The sequence below is a fragment of the Erinaceus europaeus genome, chromosome 20, assembly GCF_950295315.1.
Source record: "Erinaceus europaeus chromosome 20, mEriEur2.1, whole genome shotgun sequence".
Classification (NCBI taxonomy): Eukaryota; Metazoa; Chordata; class Mammalia; order Eulipotyphla; family Erinaceidae; genus Erinaceus; species Erinaceus europaeus.
The window spans coordinates 14,174,761-14,190,487 of NC_080181.1; the positions used below are offsets into that span (position 1 = coordinate 14,174,761).

General features: G+C 39.5%; 1 protein-coding gene across 3 annotated transcripts in view; it reads right to left on the reverse strand.

The window, feature by feature from the left end:
- Positions 1–15,727, reverse strand: part of CBL (Cbl proto-oncogene) — a 145,110-nt gene that overhangs the window by 80,098 nt on the left and 49,285 nt on the right. For all 3 annotated transcript variants that reach the window (XM_060179908.1, XM_060179909.1, XM_060179907.1), the window contains 2 exons: positions 5,941–6,087; positions 1,845–2,001 (listed from right to left, as the gene is read on the reverse strand). In XM_060179908.1, coding sequence (XP_060035891.1) covers positions 1,845–2,001; positions 5,941–6,087 — 304 coding nt within the window. The remainder of the gene's footprint in view (positions 1–1,844; positions 2,002–5,940; positions 6,088–15,727) is intronic.

The window sequence follows — 15,727 nt, forward strand, 5'->3', positions numbered from 1 at the left end:
TTTTTTTACTAGAGCACTACTCAGCTCTGGCTTAAGGTGGTGCTGGGGAATGAACTTGGGAACTTTGGTGGCTCAGGGATGAGTCTTTTGAATAACTATTATGCTATCTCTCTAGCCCAAAATAAGCTTTTTAATAAATATTTTATTTACTAGATAGAAGAGAAAGAGAAGCAGAGTATCACTCTGATACATGTGTAGCTGGGGACTGAACTGAGGACCTTATGCTTATAAGTCCAATGCTTTATCCCTTTTACCACTTCCTGGACACCCAAAATAAGTTATTTTTGAAGAACTATATATCTCAATGCAGCCAAGAAGTTCAGTATAATAGGAGAAAAAGTATGCAAATGTCCAAAACAAAGAACTCATTTAAATAAGTATTACAAATGTATTAATTTATAACTACTTTCTGGACATTTATAGTAAGAGATACTTAAGAATATTTATTAATGGGGTCAGGCAGTGGTGCACTGTATTAAGCACACACATTACAGTGCACAAGGATGCAGGTTCAAGCCCCTGGTCTCCACTTTCAGGGGGAAAGCTTCATGAGTGGTGAAATAGGGCTGCAGGTGTCTCTGATTCTCTCCCTCTCTATCTGAAACCCCCTCTCTCAATTTCTGTTGCTATTCAATAATAAATAAAAATTAAAGAAAAATATTATTTATAAAGAACACTTAATAACAGAAATATGTGAGAAAACACAAATCACATATTATTTTACCAATGTACATATACCTGTATATATGTATATGAAATACAGGGTAGTTTCACTTTGGGGGGGGACGGCATTTATAATTTCTAGAATTAAGAAAACTTTTTTTTTTTGTTGAATGTAAAACATTAATTCCCCAATAAAGAAATAAATTATAAAAAAAAAAGAAAACTTTAAAAAAAATATTTATTTCCTTTTGTTGCCCTGGTTGTTTTATTATTGTAATTATTACTGTTGTTGCTATTGACGTCATCGCTGTTGGATAGGACAGAGAGAAATGGAGAGAGGAGGGCAAGACAAGAGAGGGGGAGAGAAAGATAGATACCTGCAGACCTGCTTCACCGCCTGTGAAGTGATTCCCCTGCAGGTGGGAGCTAGGGGCTCAAACAGGGATCCTTACGCCGGTCCTTGTGCTTTGCGCCACGTGCCCTTAACCTGCTGCGCTACCGCCTGACTCCCAAGAAAACTTTTATAATAGGTAACATTCCAAATGCTAATTTGTTTTAAAAAGCTCTCTCTTGGGGTCGGGCGGTAGAGCAGCGGGTTAAGTGCACGTGGTGCAAAGCACAAGGACTGGCGTAAGGATCCCTGTTTGAGCCCCAGGCTCCCCACCTGCAGGGGAATTGCTTCACAGGCGGTGAAGCAGGTCTGCAGGTGTCTATCTTTCTCTCCCCTTCTCTGTCTTCCCCTCCTCTCTCCATTTCTCTCTGTCTTATCCAACAGCAAACTGGCATCGGCAACAACAATAATAACCACAACAAGGCTACAACAACAAGGGCAACAAAAGGGGAAAAAACATGGCCTCCAGGAGCAGTGGATTCATGGTGCAGGCACTGAGCCCCAGCAATAAATCTGGAGGCAGAAATAAAAATAAAATAAAATACTTAAAAAAAAAAACTCTCTCGTGGACTGGGAGGTGGCACAGCGATAAAGCTTCGGACTCTCAAGCATGAGGTCCTGAGTTCGATCCCCGGCAGCACATGTGCCAGAGTGATGTCTGGTTCTCTCTCTCCTCCCATCTTCCTCATTAATAAATAAAGAAAATCTTTAAAAAAACAAACAACAACAACAAAAAACACCTCTCTCTTCTGAAGCAGTAACTAGTTTAGCCAACTTTTCAGTAACCTACCTGAAAGAGCCGTGTAAAGATATCAAATTCAAAAACTGAAATATAATCATTGCAGGTCAGATCAATTGTGGATTTCAGAGCCATGGCCTCCAGTCCAGAACTGATGGGATGTACTTCATGGAGGGCCTGTCGAAAGCTCTTCCAAGGGACTATTGTCCTGGGGGGGGGGTGGGTGAGAGAGAAGGCAGAATGAGATGACAGATAATTCTGTACACAGCTATATACAAGGAAAAGAGAGGCACACAGAGAGAGCTCTCAGTATCAATTTCAATTCTCCTAGAGAAGCTGAGCTCTATTTTAGACTGGGAACAGAAAAGGAGTAAAAGATGCATTTCTTAACTTTCTAATGAATAAATTAGTAATTTGGCAGAACATCATAAATCCCCTTTTCTTTCATCAGACATTTCTTCTACTAGAGAATTACAGACCTATGAGATCATTCTTTTTATATAATACATGCAATCTGTGGTCAGACCTTTACAAACCGAAAGCTTGTGCTTAAATAAACTTTTAAAAAAGCATGTTCTTTGAAGAAGCAATACTATAAAGATTAGAAAGGAGGTAGCTGGAGAGGTGGCACAGGAGAGAAAGCACTAGACTTTGTTGTCATTGCTTCTGGAAAGGCCAGAGAAAAATTCACCAGTTGAGGAGGGGAAGACAGAGAGGGTGAAAGATAGACACCTGCAGACCTGCTTCACTGCTTGTGAAGTGACCTCTCTTGCAGGTAGGGAGCCAGGGGTTCGAACCCCGATCCTTGCGCCAGTCCTTCCGCTTTAACCCAGTGTGTTACCACCTGGCTCCCAGCACTGGACTCTTTATATATTTTTTTTATTTTATTATTTTATTTTATTTTTACCAGAGCACTGCTCAGCTCTGGCTTATGGTGGTGCAGGGGATTGAACCTGGGACTTTGGAGCTTCAGGCATGAGAGTCTCTTTGCATAGCCATTATGCTATCTACCTCTGCCCCGCAGCACTGGACTCTTAAGCATAAGGTTCTGAATTTAATTCCTGGCATTGCATGTGCCAGAGGGATATGCTGGTTCTCTCTCTCTTTCCCTTAATAAATAAATTTAAATAATTTTTTAAAAAGACTAGATAGGGGGAGATATGTTTAAAGTAGAGGAAGAAGAAAGTTCTGATACAGCTGATACAGAATTTATTTATTTATTTTGCCTACTAGGGCTTTGCACCTGCTTGATTCCACTGTTTGGTGGGTTTTATGTCCTTTCACTTTTAGAGAGAAGAGACACATCACAGCACTGCCCCTCCACACATGGTGTTCCTATGTGGTGCCAAGGGTTTGAATTTGGGTCCTCATACATGGTAAAGTATGTATTCTATCAGACAAACTATACTTCTAGCCTAATAAATAAATGTGGATGTAATTAAACTTTGAATTGAGAGGTGGTACATCTGGATAGAGTACACATGTTGCCATGCACAAGGACCCAGGTTCAAGTCCCTGGCCCCCACCTGCAGATGGGAAACTTCACAAGTGGTAAAGCAGTGCAGCAGGTGTCTCTCTCCCTCCATCTCCCCATGCCTACTGATTTCTGTCAGTCTCTATCCAATAAATAAAATATTTTTTAAAAAGTAAATTCCAGGTAAGGCTATCAAGATATATTGTGAGATTACTACTTCTCAAAATCTTTGATATAAATATCATCTCAATAACTTTGAAAAGTTTAAGTATTTGCCTGTCTGAAAATAAAATTTAAAAATCAGGTGGGCTTTTGAATTTTTCTTTTTCTTTCTCTCTCTCTCTCTTTTTTTTTTTTTTAGATTTTACTTATTCATTAATGAGAAAGATAGGAGGAGAAAGAACCAGACATCACTCTGTGCTGCCGGGGATTGAACTCAGGACCTGCTGCTTGACAGTCCAGTGCTTTATCCACTGTGCTGCGTCCTGGACTATGCCTTTTGAATTATTTTCTAATGAAGTTATTAGAGGATCAAAGTTAAATTTATTACCATTCTCTTCAACTAGGTTTTTAAAATCACTGACAACGCTATCTTTGAAATGTAAGTTTAATTGCTTTGGGCTGCCTGGAGAATGAACACTGGACCTGGTGCATATGTAATACCACAGATGATGGACTGTTTCAGGCATTTTTTGTTATTGTAGTCAGGGCTTTGCTGCTCCTAGGTTGACTTCTTCAGAAAGTCTGAGTGAGGGAAAAACACTACAGCATCTAAGCACCCCCAGTGCAGTGTCTGCTGAATTTAAACCTGGGGTGTCAAGCAGACACCTTCCCAGGTGAGCTATTCTACCTGCCTGATTTCTTTCACTTTTGATTTTAGAATGAGAGAAAATAGAGGCAGAAACACGCAACACTGTTCCACCAGCCATGCAGCTCTTCAGTATTGTCCATGATATTCCCCTGTGGTGCTGGGGGTCAAATTCAAGGTTTCATACATGGTGAGTCATACACCAGATGAGCTGCTTCCAGGTCCAATATGGTTTATCTTATTATCTTTATTGATTTATTTGACAGAGACAGCCAGAAATCGAGAGGTATGGGGGATCAGCGAGGGAGAGACAGACACCTACAGCACTGATTCACCACTTGTGAAGCTTTCCCCTGCAGGTGGGGACCAGGGACTCGAACCTGAGTCCTAGCACACTGTAACATTTGTATTCAACCAGCGCCACCACTTGGGCTCTGATTTTTTTTTAAAATAAAAGCAGTTAAAGTGAGACATATAATGAGGATCTGTATGTTCAATTGAAAATTTTTACTTCTTTCTGCCTATTCAATTCTTTAATTCAAACTTTCAGGTACATTTAAGCCACAACAAACCTGACTTATAAATTAGGGAGTCGGCAGTAGTGCAGTGGGTTAAACGCATGTGGCACAAAGCACAAGGACCGGCCTAAGGATGCTGGTTCAAGCCTCAGGCTCCCCATCAATAATAATAATAACTACAACAATAAAAAGACAACAAGGGCAGCAAAAGGGAATAAATAAATAAATATTAATTTTTAAAAATAAATAAATAAATTAGACTATACAAAAATCTGTCCATCAAAAGACACATACATATCTGGGGAGACAGCATAGTGGCTCTGCAAAAATACTTTTATAGCTGAAGTTCTAAGGTCCCGGATTTAATCCCGAGTACCATCATAAGCCAGAGCTGCTCTGGTGTCCTTCTTCCCCTCTCATTAAAATCAATAAATAAATATTAAAAATAAAACAAAATGCTTTTTAAAAAATGGAAAAATCACAGACTAGAAGCAAATATTTGTGATCTAAATAACTAACAAAGAATTAGTGTCCTGGGAGTCTAGCGGTAGCACAGCGGGTTAAGCGCACGTGGCACAAGCGTAAGGACCGGCGTAAGGATCAAGGTTCAAGCCCCTGGCTCCCTACCTGCAGGGCAGTCGCTTCACAGGCGGTGAAACAGATCTGCAGGTGTCTATCTTTCTCTCCCCCTCTTTGTCTTCCCCATCTCTCTCCATTTCTCTCTCTCCTATCCAACAACAAATGACATCAACAATAATAATAATAACCACAACAAGGGCAACAAAAGGGGGGAAAATGGCCTCCAGGAGCAGTGGATTCATGGTGCAGGCACTGAGCCCCAGCAATAACCCTGGAGGCAAAAAAAAAAAAAAAAAAAAAGAACAAGCAAGTTTAACTCATGCAGGAATAAAAACTGATATAATCACTTTGGAAAGCAGTTAAGCATTATTTGGAAAAGCCAGCCAGGCACTTTACCTGCTATGCCACCTCCCAGGTCATCTATTTTTTAAAATTTTTTTCAGAGACTTATTCATTTTATCAGAGCACTGATCAGCTGTGGCTTATGGTGGGGTGTGAGAGATTGAACCTGGGACTTCCGAGTCTCAGGCATGAGAGTCTGTTTGCATAACCATTATGCTATCTACCCTTGCCCAAAGATTGATTTATTTAGGGAGGGGAGAGACAACCAGAGCAATCTCTCTGGCACATACAATGCTTGCGATTGACCCAGGAGCTCATGCTTGAGAGTTCAATGCTTTATCCACTTCTCCAGCTCTAGGTCACTTTGACTTTTTTTTTTAAAAGTTATAGTTCTCTACATTTCAAATTAATTATTTCAAGACTTACATTTCCCCAAAAGCTCTCCTCCAAAATTCTGCCGCATCTGCTTTAGTAATCCGAAATGTGTCTCCTTGAAAGAGTCCACTCGGGAAGATTCCTTTGAGTTCTGCCAGCATGTGGCTGAAGATCAGGGACAGTTTGGTGAGGTTACGCCTACAGAAAATCAGAAGTGTGACCATTAAATAAACACATAAAGCTTTACTTCAAATGCACTGAATACACAGTGACATTAAATAGATGTATTATATACATCACATTAATATATGAAATTAGGGAGTCGGGCGGTAGTGCAGCGGGTTAAGCATATGTGGCGTAAAGCGCAAGGACCACTGTAAGGATCCCGGCTTGAGCCCCCTGCTCCCCACCTGCAGGGGAGTCACTTCACAGGCAGTGAAGCAGGTCTGCAGGTGTCTTTCTCTCCCCCTCTCTGTCTTCCCCTCCTCTCTCCATTTCTCTCTGTCCTATCCAACAACAATGACATCAATAGTAATTACAACAGTAAAACAAGGACAACAAAAGGAAATAAATATAAAAAGAATATATGAAATTAATGTGACATTAAATATATGTATCAAGGGTTAAGAAAGGACTGTGGAGTTGACAATATTAAATATTTTGTGATATTCTTTTTCAGAAAATGTTCCCCTATGTCTTGCTGGTTTAACAGAAAGAGAGTGTGTGTGTGTGTGTGTGTGTGTGTGTGTTTTAAAGATTTTTATTTATTCATGAGAAATGATAGGAGAGAGAGAAATTACATGTGCTACTGGGGATGGAACTCGGGACCTCACACTTCAGGGTCCAATGCTTTATCCACTGCGCCACCTCCCAGACCACAAATGCTTTTTTTTTACTGTAACATTATGCAACATATGTAAATGTAATGGAAGACTCATGTTTGGGTTATTCAATAGGTAGGGGGAAAGAGCAAGTAGTTTATATTAGAAGAACAATATGATTCAGAGGTACAACAAATTGTCAACAAACTGACATATAGATAATGGAAAATAAGCAAGCAAAATGGAAGAAGCCCCTACCTATTGTATAACTCAACCATGAGTCTTCAAACCTTTCCTCTATCAGTTTAATCATAACACATATAATTAATTTTAAGGAGAGGTTATTTCTAAAATGCTAATGGGACAAAAATCCATGTTTTGATATTTTTTGTATTGATCCGAATCTAACCCAACTTTCTAACCAATTTCTTAGTTCTCCACTAGTCAAACTATAATAAATACTTGTTTTTTTCTCTCTAAAAATTTTATTTATTTTTTTATTATCTTTATTTATTGGATAGTGATAGCCAGAAATTGAGAGGGAAGAGGGAGATGGAAAGAGAGAGACAGAGAGACATCTGCAGCCCTGCTTCATCACTTGCAAAGCTTTTCCCCTGCAGATGGGGATGGAGGGTTTAAACCCGAGTCCTTGCACACTGTAACGTGCACTCAACCAGGTGCACCACCACCTGGCCTCTGCTTACCTATTTCTCAAGTGTAAAATAATACCCAACTTCCACATCACCTCTTAAGAAGTCAGGCAGAAGTAACAGACCTCTAAAATCCCCCAGCATTTTCACTTCAGTTTTCTTAGGCCACCCATTTTTTAAAACACTGAATTTACTTCATTTCAATGAGTTACAGATAGACAGACAGATAGATAGATACACAGACAGACAGACAGACAGATAAAGGGAGGAAGGAAGGAAGGAAGGAAGGGAGGAAGGAAGGAAGGAAGGAAAGAAGGAAAAAAGGAAGAAAGGAAGAAGCAGGCAGACTCCAGAGCACTGCTCTGCTGGCTTATGTACATGGGATTGAACTTGGGACTTCAGAGCCTCAAGCCTGGAAGTCTTTTGCATATCCATAATGCTGTCTTCCTTGCCCTATTGGAACCCATCGTGTACTATAGTTATCTTGTGTACACAGACTAAACTCATTTCTCATATACATTTATATCCCTTTGGGCACCTGGCACAATGTGTAATCTTCACTATAACTTCAGAAGATGTTTGAATGCCTATGGTAAGTGCTTGTATGTGAATGTGCTAGACACTCCACTGAACAAACTCCTAGCTTTGTGGCATTCTCACTTCTATGGGGGAGTATCAGGTTGGAAAATGCTTGGAGGAGGGGTGAAGAAGAGGGTCTTATATGGTTGCCATTTGAGAAAGACTAGGCTTAGGAGCCCAGGTATTGATTTTTTCCCCCAAAGCAGTGCTCAGTTTTGGCTTATGGTAATGGATTAAAGCTGGGGCCTCCAAGTCTCAGGCATGAAAGTCTGTAAGACACTGTGCTATTTCCCCACCCCCACGCCCACCCTAGAGTGTTGATTTTTAAGTCAAATCTGAAATGAAGACAGGAAGTAAGTCTTAAAACGACCAGGACACATTTGGCATCGTTAATTTTTCAAATCTCTTCCCATTAACAACCTCCCAGTTATCTAACACTATGCTGGAGCAGAGATAAAACACACATACCCAAATACTAATGGACAGAAAGCTTTTTAAATTTGTAAAAAGGGAAACTTATTGACCACAAGGATGTACTGGCACAAGATGTATTTGAACCTAAGAGCAGTTCAAAGTGCTGACTGAAATAGAGACTGGAAATCAATTTAAGACACTTTCCTGCTCAAGGTTGCATTCTCCCATCTCTTAAAGGGAAAAAGAAAAAAAGGGAAAGAAAAAAAAAAAGCTTACATTTCCTAAAACTACCACAAAAGTGCACTGTAAGCATCACACTTCTTTAAAAGCAAATAAAGAGTCTATAAAAGCCTATGAGTAAGAGCAATTTGTAACTGTTGGGAGTTAAAATTCTGCTCAGTAATATTTTAAGGCCTTAAGTTCATGGCTCTGTGTCTACAGTGTATTTAACTATTCCTTTCCTCCCCTCTCCTTTTCTGTTTTATGTGAGAGACCAGAACACAGTTCAGCTCTGGCACACGTGATACTGGGGAGCAAACTTGTGACCTGAGACATGCAAATTCTATGCTCTACCCACTGAGCTATTTTCCTGGCATCATATAACAGATTTAATCAGCAGAATCTAGCTAAACATATAAACTCAGAACAATGAGGCATTATGGATATGATGGATATTATCACAAGGTAAGCAATACTTAAAAAAAAAAAAATCTGGCTGGAGTTAGGTAGTAGCACAGCGGGTTATGGGCACATGGTGAAAAGCTCAAGGACTGATGTCAGGATCCCAGTTTGAGCCCCCGGATCCCCACTTGCAGGGGTGTCATTTCACAAGCAGTGAAGCAGGTCTGCAGGTGTCTATCTTCTCCCCTCTGTCTTCCCCTCCTCTCTCCATTTCTCTCTATCCTATCCAACAACGACGACATCAATAATAACTACAACAAAACAAGGGCAACAAAAGGGAATAAATAAATATTTTTTAAAACTCTGTCAGCAGTTACTTTTAATTCACATATGTTCTACTAATTCTTCAAAAATCAATGAAGACAACTATTTTTTAAAGATTTTATTTATTTATTTATTTGAAAGATATGAAGAGAGAGAATGAACCAGACATCACTCTGGTACATGAGCTGCTGGGGATTGAACTCGACACCTAATGCTTGACAGTTCAATGCTTTATCCACTACACCAACTCCCAGACCACCAACCATTTGTTGTTGTTGTTTTTTTTCAACTATTTGTTTTTTAAAGGCTCTTGAGACAAAATTTTACTTAAGTTCCAGCAGCAAGAAACAGTACCTGTTTTTTCAGCTCACATTTAAAGATCATTCATACTATATTTATCTCTAACCACCTACATAAAAGTAGCTGCAAACTCTACCTACTACTTCCAATTTCTTTTCATGATTTTCCTATAATCAAATGCTGATATATTTGTAACAGCATTTGATTACATATAAATATCATTTCAAAACCAGTGTCAGTTCTTGCCCTCACCTCTCAGGTCCAATTCAAAAATCCAATGTACCTTCATAACTCAAGGACAAAGCAAACTGGTTACTTTTTTTTTTTTAAACCGGAGCACTGTTCAGCTCTGGTTTATGGTGGTGCGGGGGCTTGAACCTGGGACTTTGGAGCCTCAGGTATGAGAGTCTCTTTGCATAACCATTATGTTATCTACCCCTGCCTGGGATAAAGCAAATAGGTCACGTTTTTCTGTACATAATTTCAGCTAATAAAGGACTAAGACTTACATGTTACTAACACATTGGTATAATAAAAGTTAAATGAATGGTTATAGCTCCTATTTTAGCTTACAAAGTGGAATAAGTACAACTTGACAGGAATTATAACTCTCATTTCTAGATCAAGCAAGATAGTTTTAAAAAGCAGTTTTTACATGAATGACATAAACAGAAAACTCAAACAATGTTGACCAGTATAACTTCTTCTTTTTTTTAAATTTATTTATTCCCTTTTGTTGCCCTAGTTTTTTGTTTTTTTTTTATTGTTGTCATCGCTGTTGGATAGGACAGAGAGAAATGGAGAGAGGAGGGGAAGACAGAGAGGAGGAGAGAAAGATAGACACCTGCAGACCTGCTTCACTGCCTGTGAAGCGACTCCCCTGCAGGTGGGGAGCCAGGGTTCGAACCAGGACCTTATGCCGGTCCTTGTGCTTTGCGAAGTATAACTTCTAATACACACATGCACAAAAACAAAAAAACAAAAAAACCAAGCTGCCTTCTAAGTCTTGGCCATAAAGCACTTTGCAGAGTAAAAGGAAACAAAAAAGAGCACAATATAGGGAGATAAATTAACTCTTTATATTAAAATATACCTATTAATTTCTAGGGCAGGAACTAAGGGTAGTACCACTCTTTTTTTGTTTTAATGAGAATAGTCCACCACTTAGAAGTACAATCACAGTGTCAAGAAAAAAAAAAGTTGTTAAGAAACGAATACTCACTGAGAGACTGAGAAAAATGTCTGGAAAAAATAAACAATAACTAACTAAATGTATGCATAAAGTTAATCTCACTTAAAGAGCTGCTTTTTTTGCCTCCAGGGTTATTGCCAGGACTCGGTGCCTGCACCACGATTCCACTGCTCCTGGAGACCATTTTTTCCCATTTTGTTGCCCTTGTTGTTTTATCATTGTGTGGTTATTATTATTGTTGTTGTTGTTGCTGCCGTCATTGGATAGGACAGAGAGAAATGGAGAGAGGAAGGGAAGACAGAGGGGGAAAGAAAGATGGACACCTGCAGATCTGCTTCACCACCTGTGAAGCGACTCCCCTTGCAGGTGGGGAGCCAGGGGCTGGAACCAAGATCCTTATCCCTGTCTTTGTGTCACGTGCACTTAACCCACTGTGATACTGCCTGACTCCCAAGAGTTGCATTTTTTAAAAGCCCCTTTTGTGAGAGATACATTCTATAATTGCAATCATCCTCTGCTTATTCTTTTACAAGAGCATCTGAAAATATATATAATAGTCAAGATGAGAGCTCTAAAGTGGATCTCCTCTTCTCCATTACTTCAATGTGTCTCTGGGCAGTTATTTAGTCCTTTCCTGGCTTACTATGCCTTAGCTCAATTTAAGAAAGATGAAATCAATTTCTCTTAAAGATTTCTTCCCAGGTATTTAGAAATGGACCTACCCTATGATCCTGCAATTCCTCTCCTGAGGATATATCCTAAGGAACCCAACACACCCATCCAAAAAGATCTGTGTACACATATGTCTTGGCAGCACAATTTGTAATAGCCAAAACTGGAAGCAACCCAGGTATCCAACAACAGATGAGTGGCTGAGCAAGTTGTGGTATATATATGAATACTACTTAGCTATAAAAAATGGTGACTTCACCGTTATCAGCCGATCTTGGATGGACCTTGAAAAATTCATGTTAAGTGAAATAAGTCAGAAACAGAAGGATGAATATGGGATGATCTCACTCTCAGGCCGAAGTTGAAAAACAAGATCAGAAAAGAAAACACAAGTAGAACCTGAACTGGGACTGGCATATTGCACCAAAGTAAAAGACTCTGGGGTGGGTGGATGGGGAGAATACAGATCCAAGAAGGATGACAGAGGACCTATTGGGGGTTGTATTGTTATATGGAAAACTGGGAAATGTTATACATGTACAAACTATTGTATTTACTGTTGAATGTAAAACATTGATTCCCCAATAAAGAAAATTTTTTTAAACTTAAAAAATTAAAAAAATTTCTTCCCAGGTAAAAAGGTACATGCTTTTATACTATACCCACCTCAGTTGGGATTGGAAAAAAAAAAAAAAAAAACTTGAAATTTGAGAAGTTTAAAATAACCATGGTCTGGGAGGTGGTACAGTGGATAAAGCATTGGATTCTCAACCATGAGGTCCCAAGTTCAACCCTGACAACACATGTAACAGAGTGATGTCTGGCTCTTTCTCTCTTCTTATCATTCTCATGAATAAATAAATTGTTTTTAAAAATAAGTTTAAAATAACCTCTTATGCATTTTTTTATCTTTTTTTAAAAATATTTTATTTATTCCCTTTTGTTGCCCTTGTTTTACTGTTATAGTTATTATTGTTATTGTCGTTGTTAGATAGGACAGAGAGAAATGGAGAGAGGAGGGGAAGACAGAGAGGAGGAGAGAAAGACAGACACCTGCAGACCTGCATCACCGCCTGTGAAGCGACTTCCCTGCAGGTGGGGAGCCGGGGTTCGAACTGGGATTCTTATGCTGGTCCTTGTGCTTTGCGCCACCTGCGCTTAACCCGCTGCGCTACAGCCCGACTCCCTCTTATGCATTTTTTATTTATGCCTAAAGAATTTAAATGAATTTATGTCTAATATAATTCAAATGAACTAATTTTATGAACCCTACACTAAAGGGCCTAAAATTAATCTATAACCAATTAATACATAACTATTGACTCTGATACTAGGGACTTGTTAAATTCCAAAATGTATAATGATTTTACATACACACACACACACACACACACACACACAACTTTTTAAAAATATTTATTCCCTTTTGTTGCCCTTGTTATTTTATCATTGTTGTGGTTATTATTATTGTTGTTGTTGTTGAATAGGACAGAGAGAATGGAGAGAGGAGGGGAAGACAGAGAGGGAGAGAGAAAGACCTGCAGACCTGCTTCACCACTTGTGAAGCGACTCCCCTGCAGATGGGAAGCCGGGGCTCGAACCCGGGATCCTTACTCTGGTCCTCGTGCTTTGTGCCACATGCACTTAACCTGCTGCTCTACCACCTGACTCCCCCACACAACTTTTTTTTAGCCAGAGCACTGTTCAGCTCTGGCTTATGGTGGTGTGGGGGACTGAATCTGGAACTTTGGAGCCTCAGGTATGAGAGTCTGAATAACCATTGTGCTATATATACCTTCTGCCCCATATATATAACACTTTAAAATTTATATTATCTTTATTCATTTGACAGAGACATCCAGATATCAAAAAGGAAGGGGAATATAGAGGAAGATAGACAGACATCTGTAGACCTGCTTCAGCACTTGTGAAGTTTTCCCCCTGCAGGTGGGGGCTGGGGGCCTTGAATTTGGGTTCTTGTGCATTGTAACATATGTGCTCAACCAGGTGTGTCACCATCTGGCCCCCTCAAATATATTTATTTTTAATTTCAGAAGTAATACAGAGTGGTCCAGGAGGTGGCACAGTGATCAAGCTTTGGACTCTCAAGCATAAGGTTCTGAGTTCGATCCCCGGCAACACATGTGCCAGAGTGATGTCTGATTCTTTCTCTCTCCTCCTACCTTTCTCATTAATAAATAAAACCTTAAAAAAAAATACAGAAACATTAAAAAAAATCAGCTTAGCCATTTCAAAATATTATCTTGCATAAAAGTGTTGTAAAGACACAAAGAAGTTTGCTTGTTTGTTTATTTACCAGAGTATCACTCAGTGCTGGCTACTGGTGGTTCCAGAAATCAGGCCTTCTCACATGGATGTCCTATGCTCTACCACTTCACATCTCCCTAGTCCCTCCTTGAATTTTTTAAAAGAGAAGAAAGTAGAACTTCCCATTTAAAACAATAATTCAGTTAACTACAGAATTCTGGTAAAAAATACAAGGTAGTTAAAAAAAAATTGTTTGGGGGCTGGGTGGTGGTGCACCTGGTTAAATAACGATATGTTACAGTGTGCAAGGACCCAGGTTCGAGCCCCTGGCCCCCACCTCAGGGGGAAAGCTTTGTGAGTGGTGAAGCAGGGCTGCAGGTGTCTGTCTCTCTACTCCTTCCCCCTCAATTTCTGACTATCTCTACCCAATAAATAAAGATTGAAAAAATTGTTCAACTTTGCTGTATGACTGAAAGTTTTCCTAGTAAGACAATGGTGATCCACAATAATTTAAGCTGAAATCCATTCAATTCATTAATCTATTTATTTATTTATTTTTGGATAGAGACAGATTACAGAACTGAAGATCCTTTCAATGGGAGCTAGAGCAGATGGAGAGGGTGGACGTGGTCAGGCTTGAAACTGGGCCATGGATATCACAAGGCAGCACACTATTCAAGCGAGCTACTTTCTCATCCCTGAAATCCATTTTTAACATTATTTGTGAACTTAATGGATGCTGTATTTCCCAGTGGATAAATTTCAAAATGACTCACACATTTAATATAACAATCAACAAACAAGCTGCACAGCACTGTATAATACCATTTGGGAACTGTAAAATATTCTCAAAATGAGGTCACCATATAACCTTTTCTTTGCCGTTCAGTCATGGTATGGGCTAAAGATCCCATATAGATAATGATTAATTAATTGTACTGTTGGATGGTGAAGCCATTGATGCTTGTATTTCATTTACTGCTTCAGTGCTAACTGTGCTATGTTTACTATTCATGAAACTCCCCCAAATGTTAAAAGTAAATACTAGTGTCATCCAAAGAATGCTGAGTGAGAACACACTGAGATGACATTTACAACTCAATAGTGGCATCCTCTGCTCACAGCAATCATTTTTAAAAATAGATACAACGAAACTTCTTTTAGCAAAACTTCACAGGAAATAAATGAAGTACTGCTTAACTCTTACATACTTCTTAAGCTGTTAAAAAGAGAGAGAGAAAGCAAATACCCCAAAACCATCACACCTACAAAAATGGTTCTAAGTATGTCTAAAATTATCAGTGACCCTTTTTTTTTTTTAACCATTTATTAAGTGTACTTCATACAATTTCCATGGTCCTGTTTTTGAGCCCCTCACTGAATGATTATATGATTATAGAGTGTCACCACACAATATTAATCATGGGAGCACTCTGAGCTATTTTGTAGACTTCTAAAGCTAACAGGATGTTACTTCACTAAGTAAATGAGAAGGCCGCATGAAAAATCTCCAATAATTCTCTCATCCTTCTATCAAATTAATCTTAAAAGGAGATGCAGTTTCCCCACTTCTCCTACACAAAAATGATCTTTTCAATAACTACCAAAAAAGTTAAATTACTTGACTAATCACTTCCGGAGGCGGAGCTACGAGCAGCAGATCGCTTTCTCTCCTCTCCTCTCCTCTCCCGGATCAACTAGGAATACCAAAGGAGACCACCCGGACCGAAACAAGACAGGACTAGAATGACCACAGAAACCCAGTAAATCACCCATGAGTACAAACACACGTGGCTGGTGACAGAGAGAGAGGGGCCTAAGAAGAGATTAAGTGACTGCTAACAGTTCGACAGTTTGTCAGTGGAGACACCACCTCCAGTCTGCTCCACCAACAAGGGCACAGCTGAAGGGAGGAAAGGACTCCCCAGAGACTCACCAAGTGCAACTCTGAGTCTCCATTGCTACTACCCTCAGAATCTGGAGCAGCAACAGGGAGG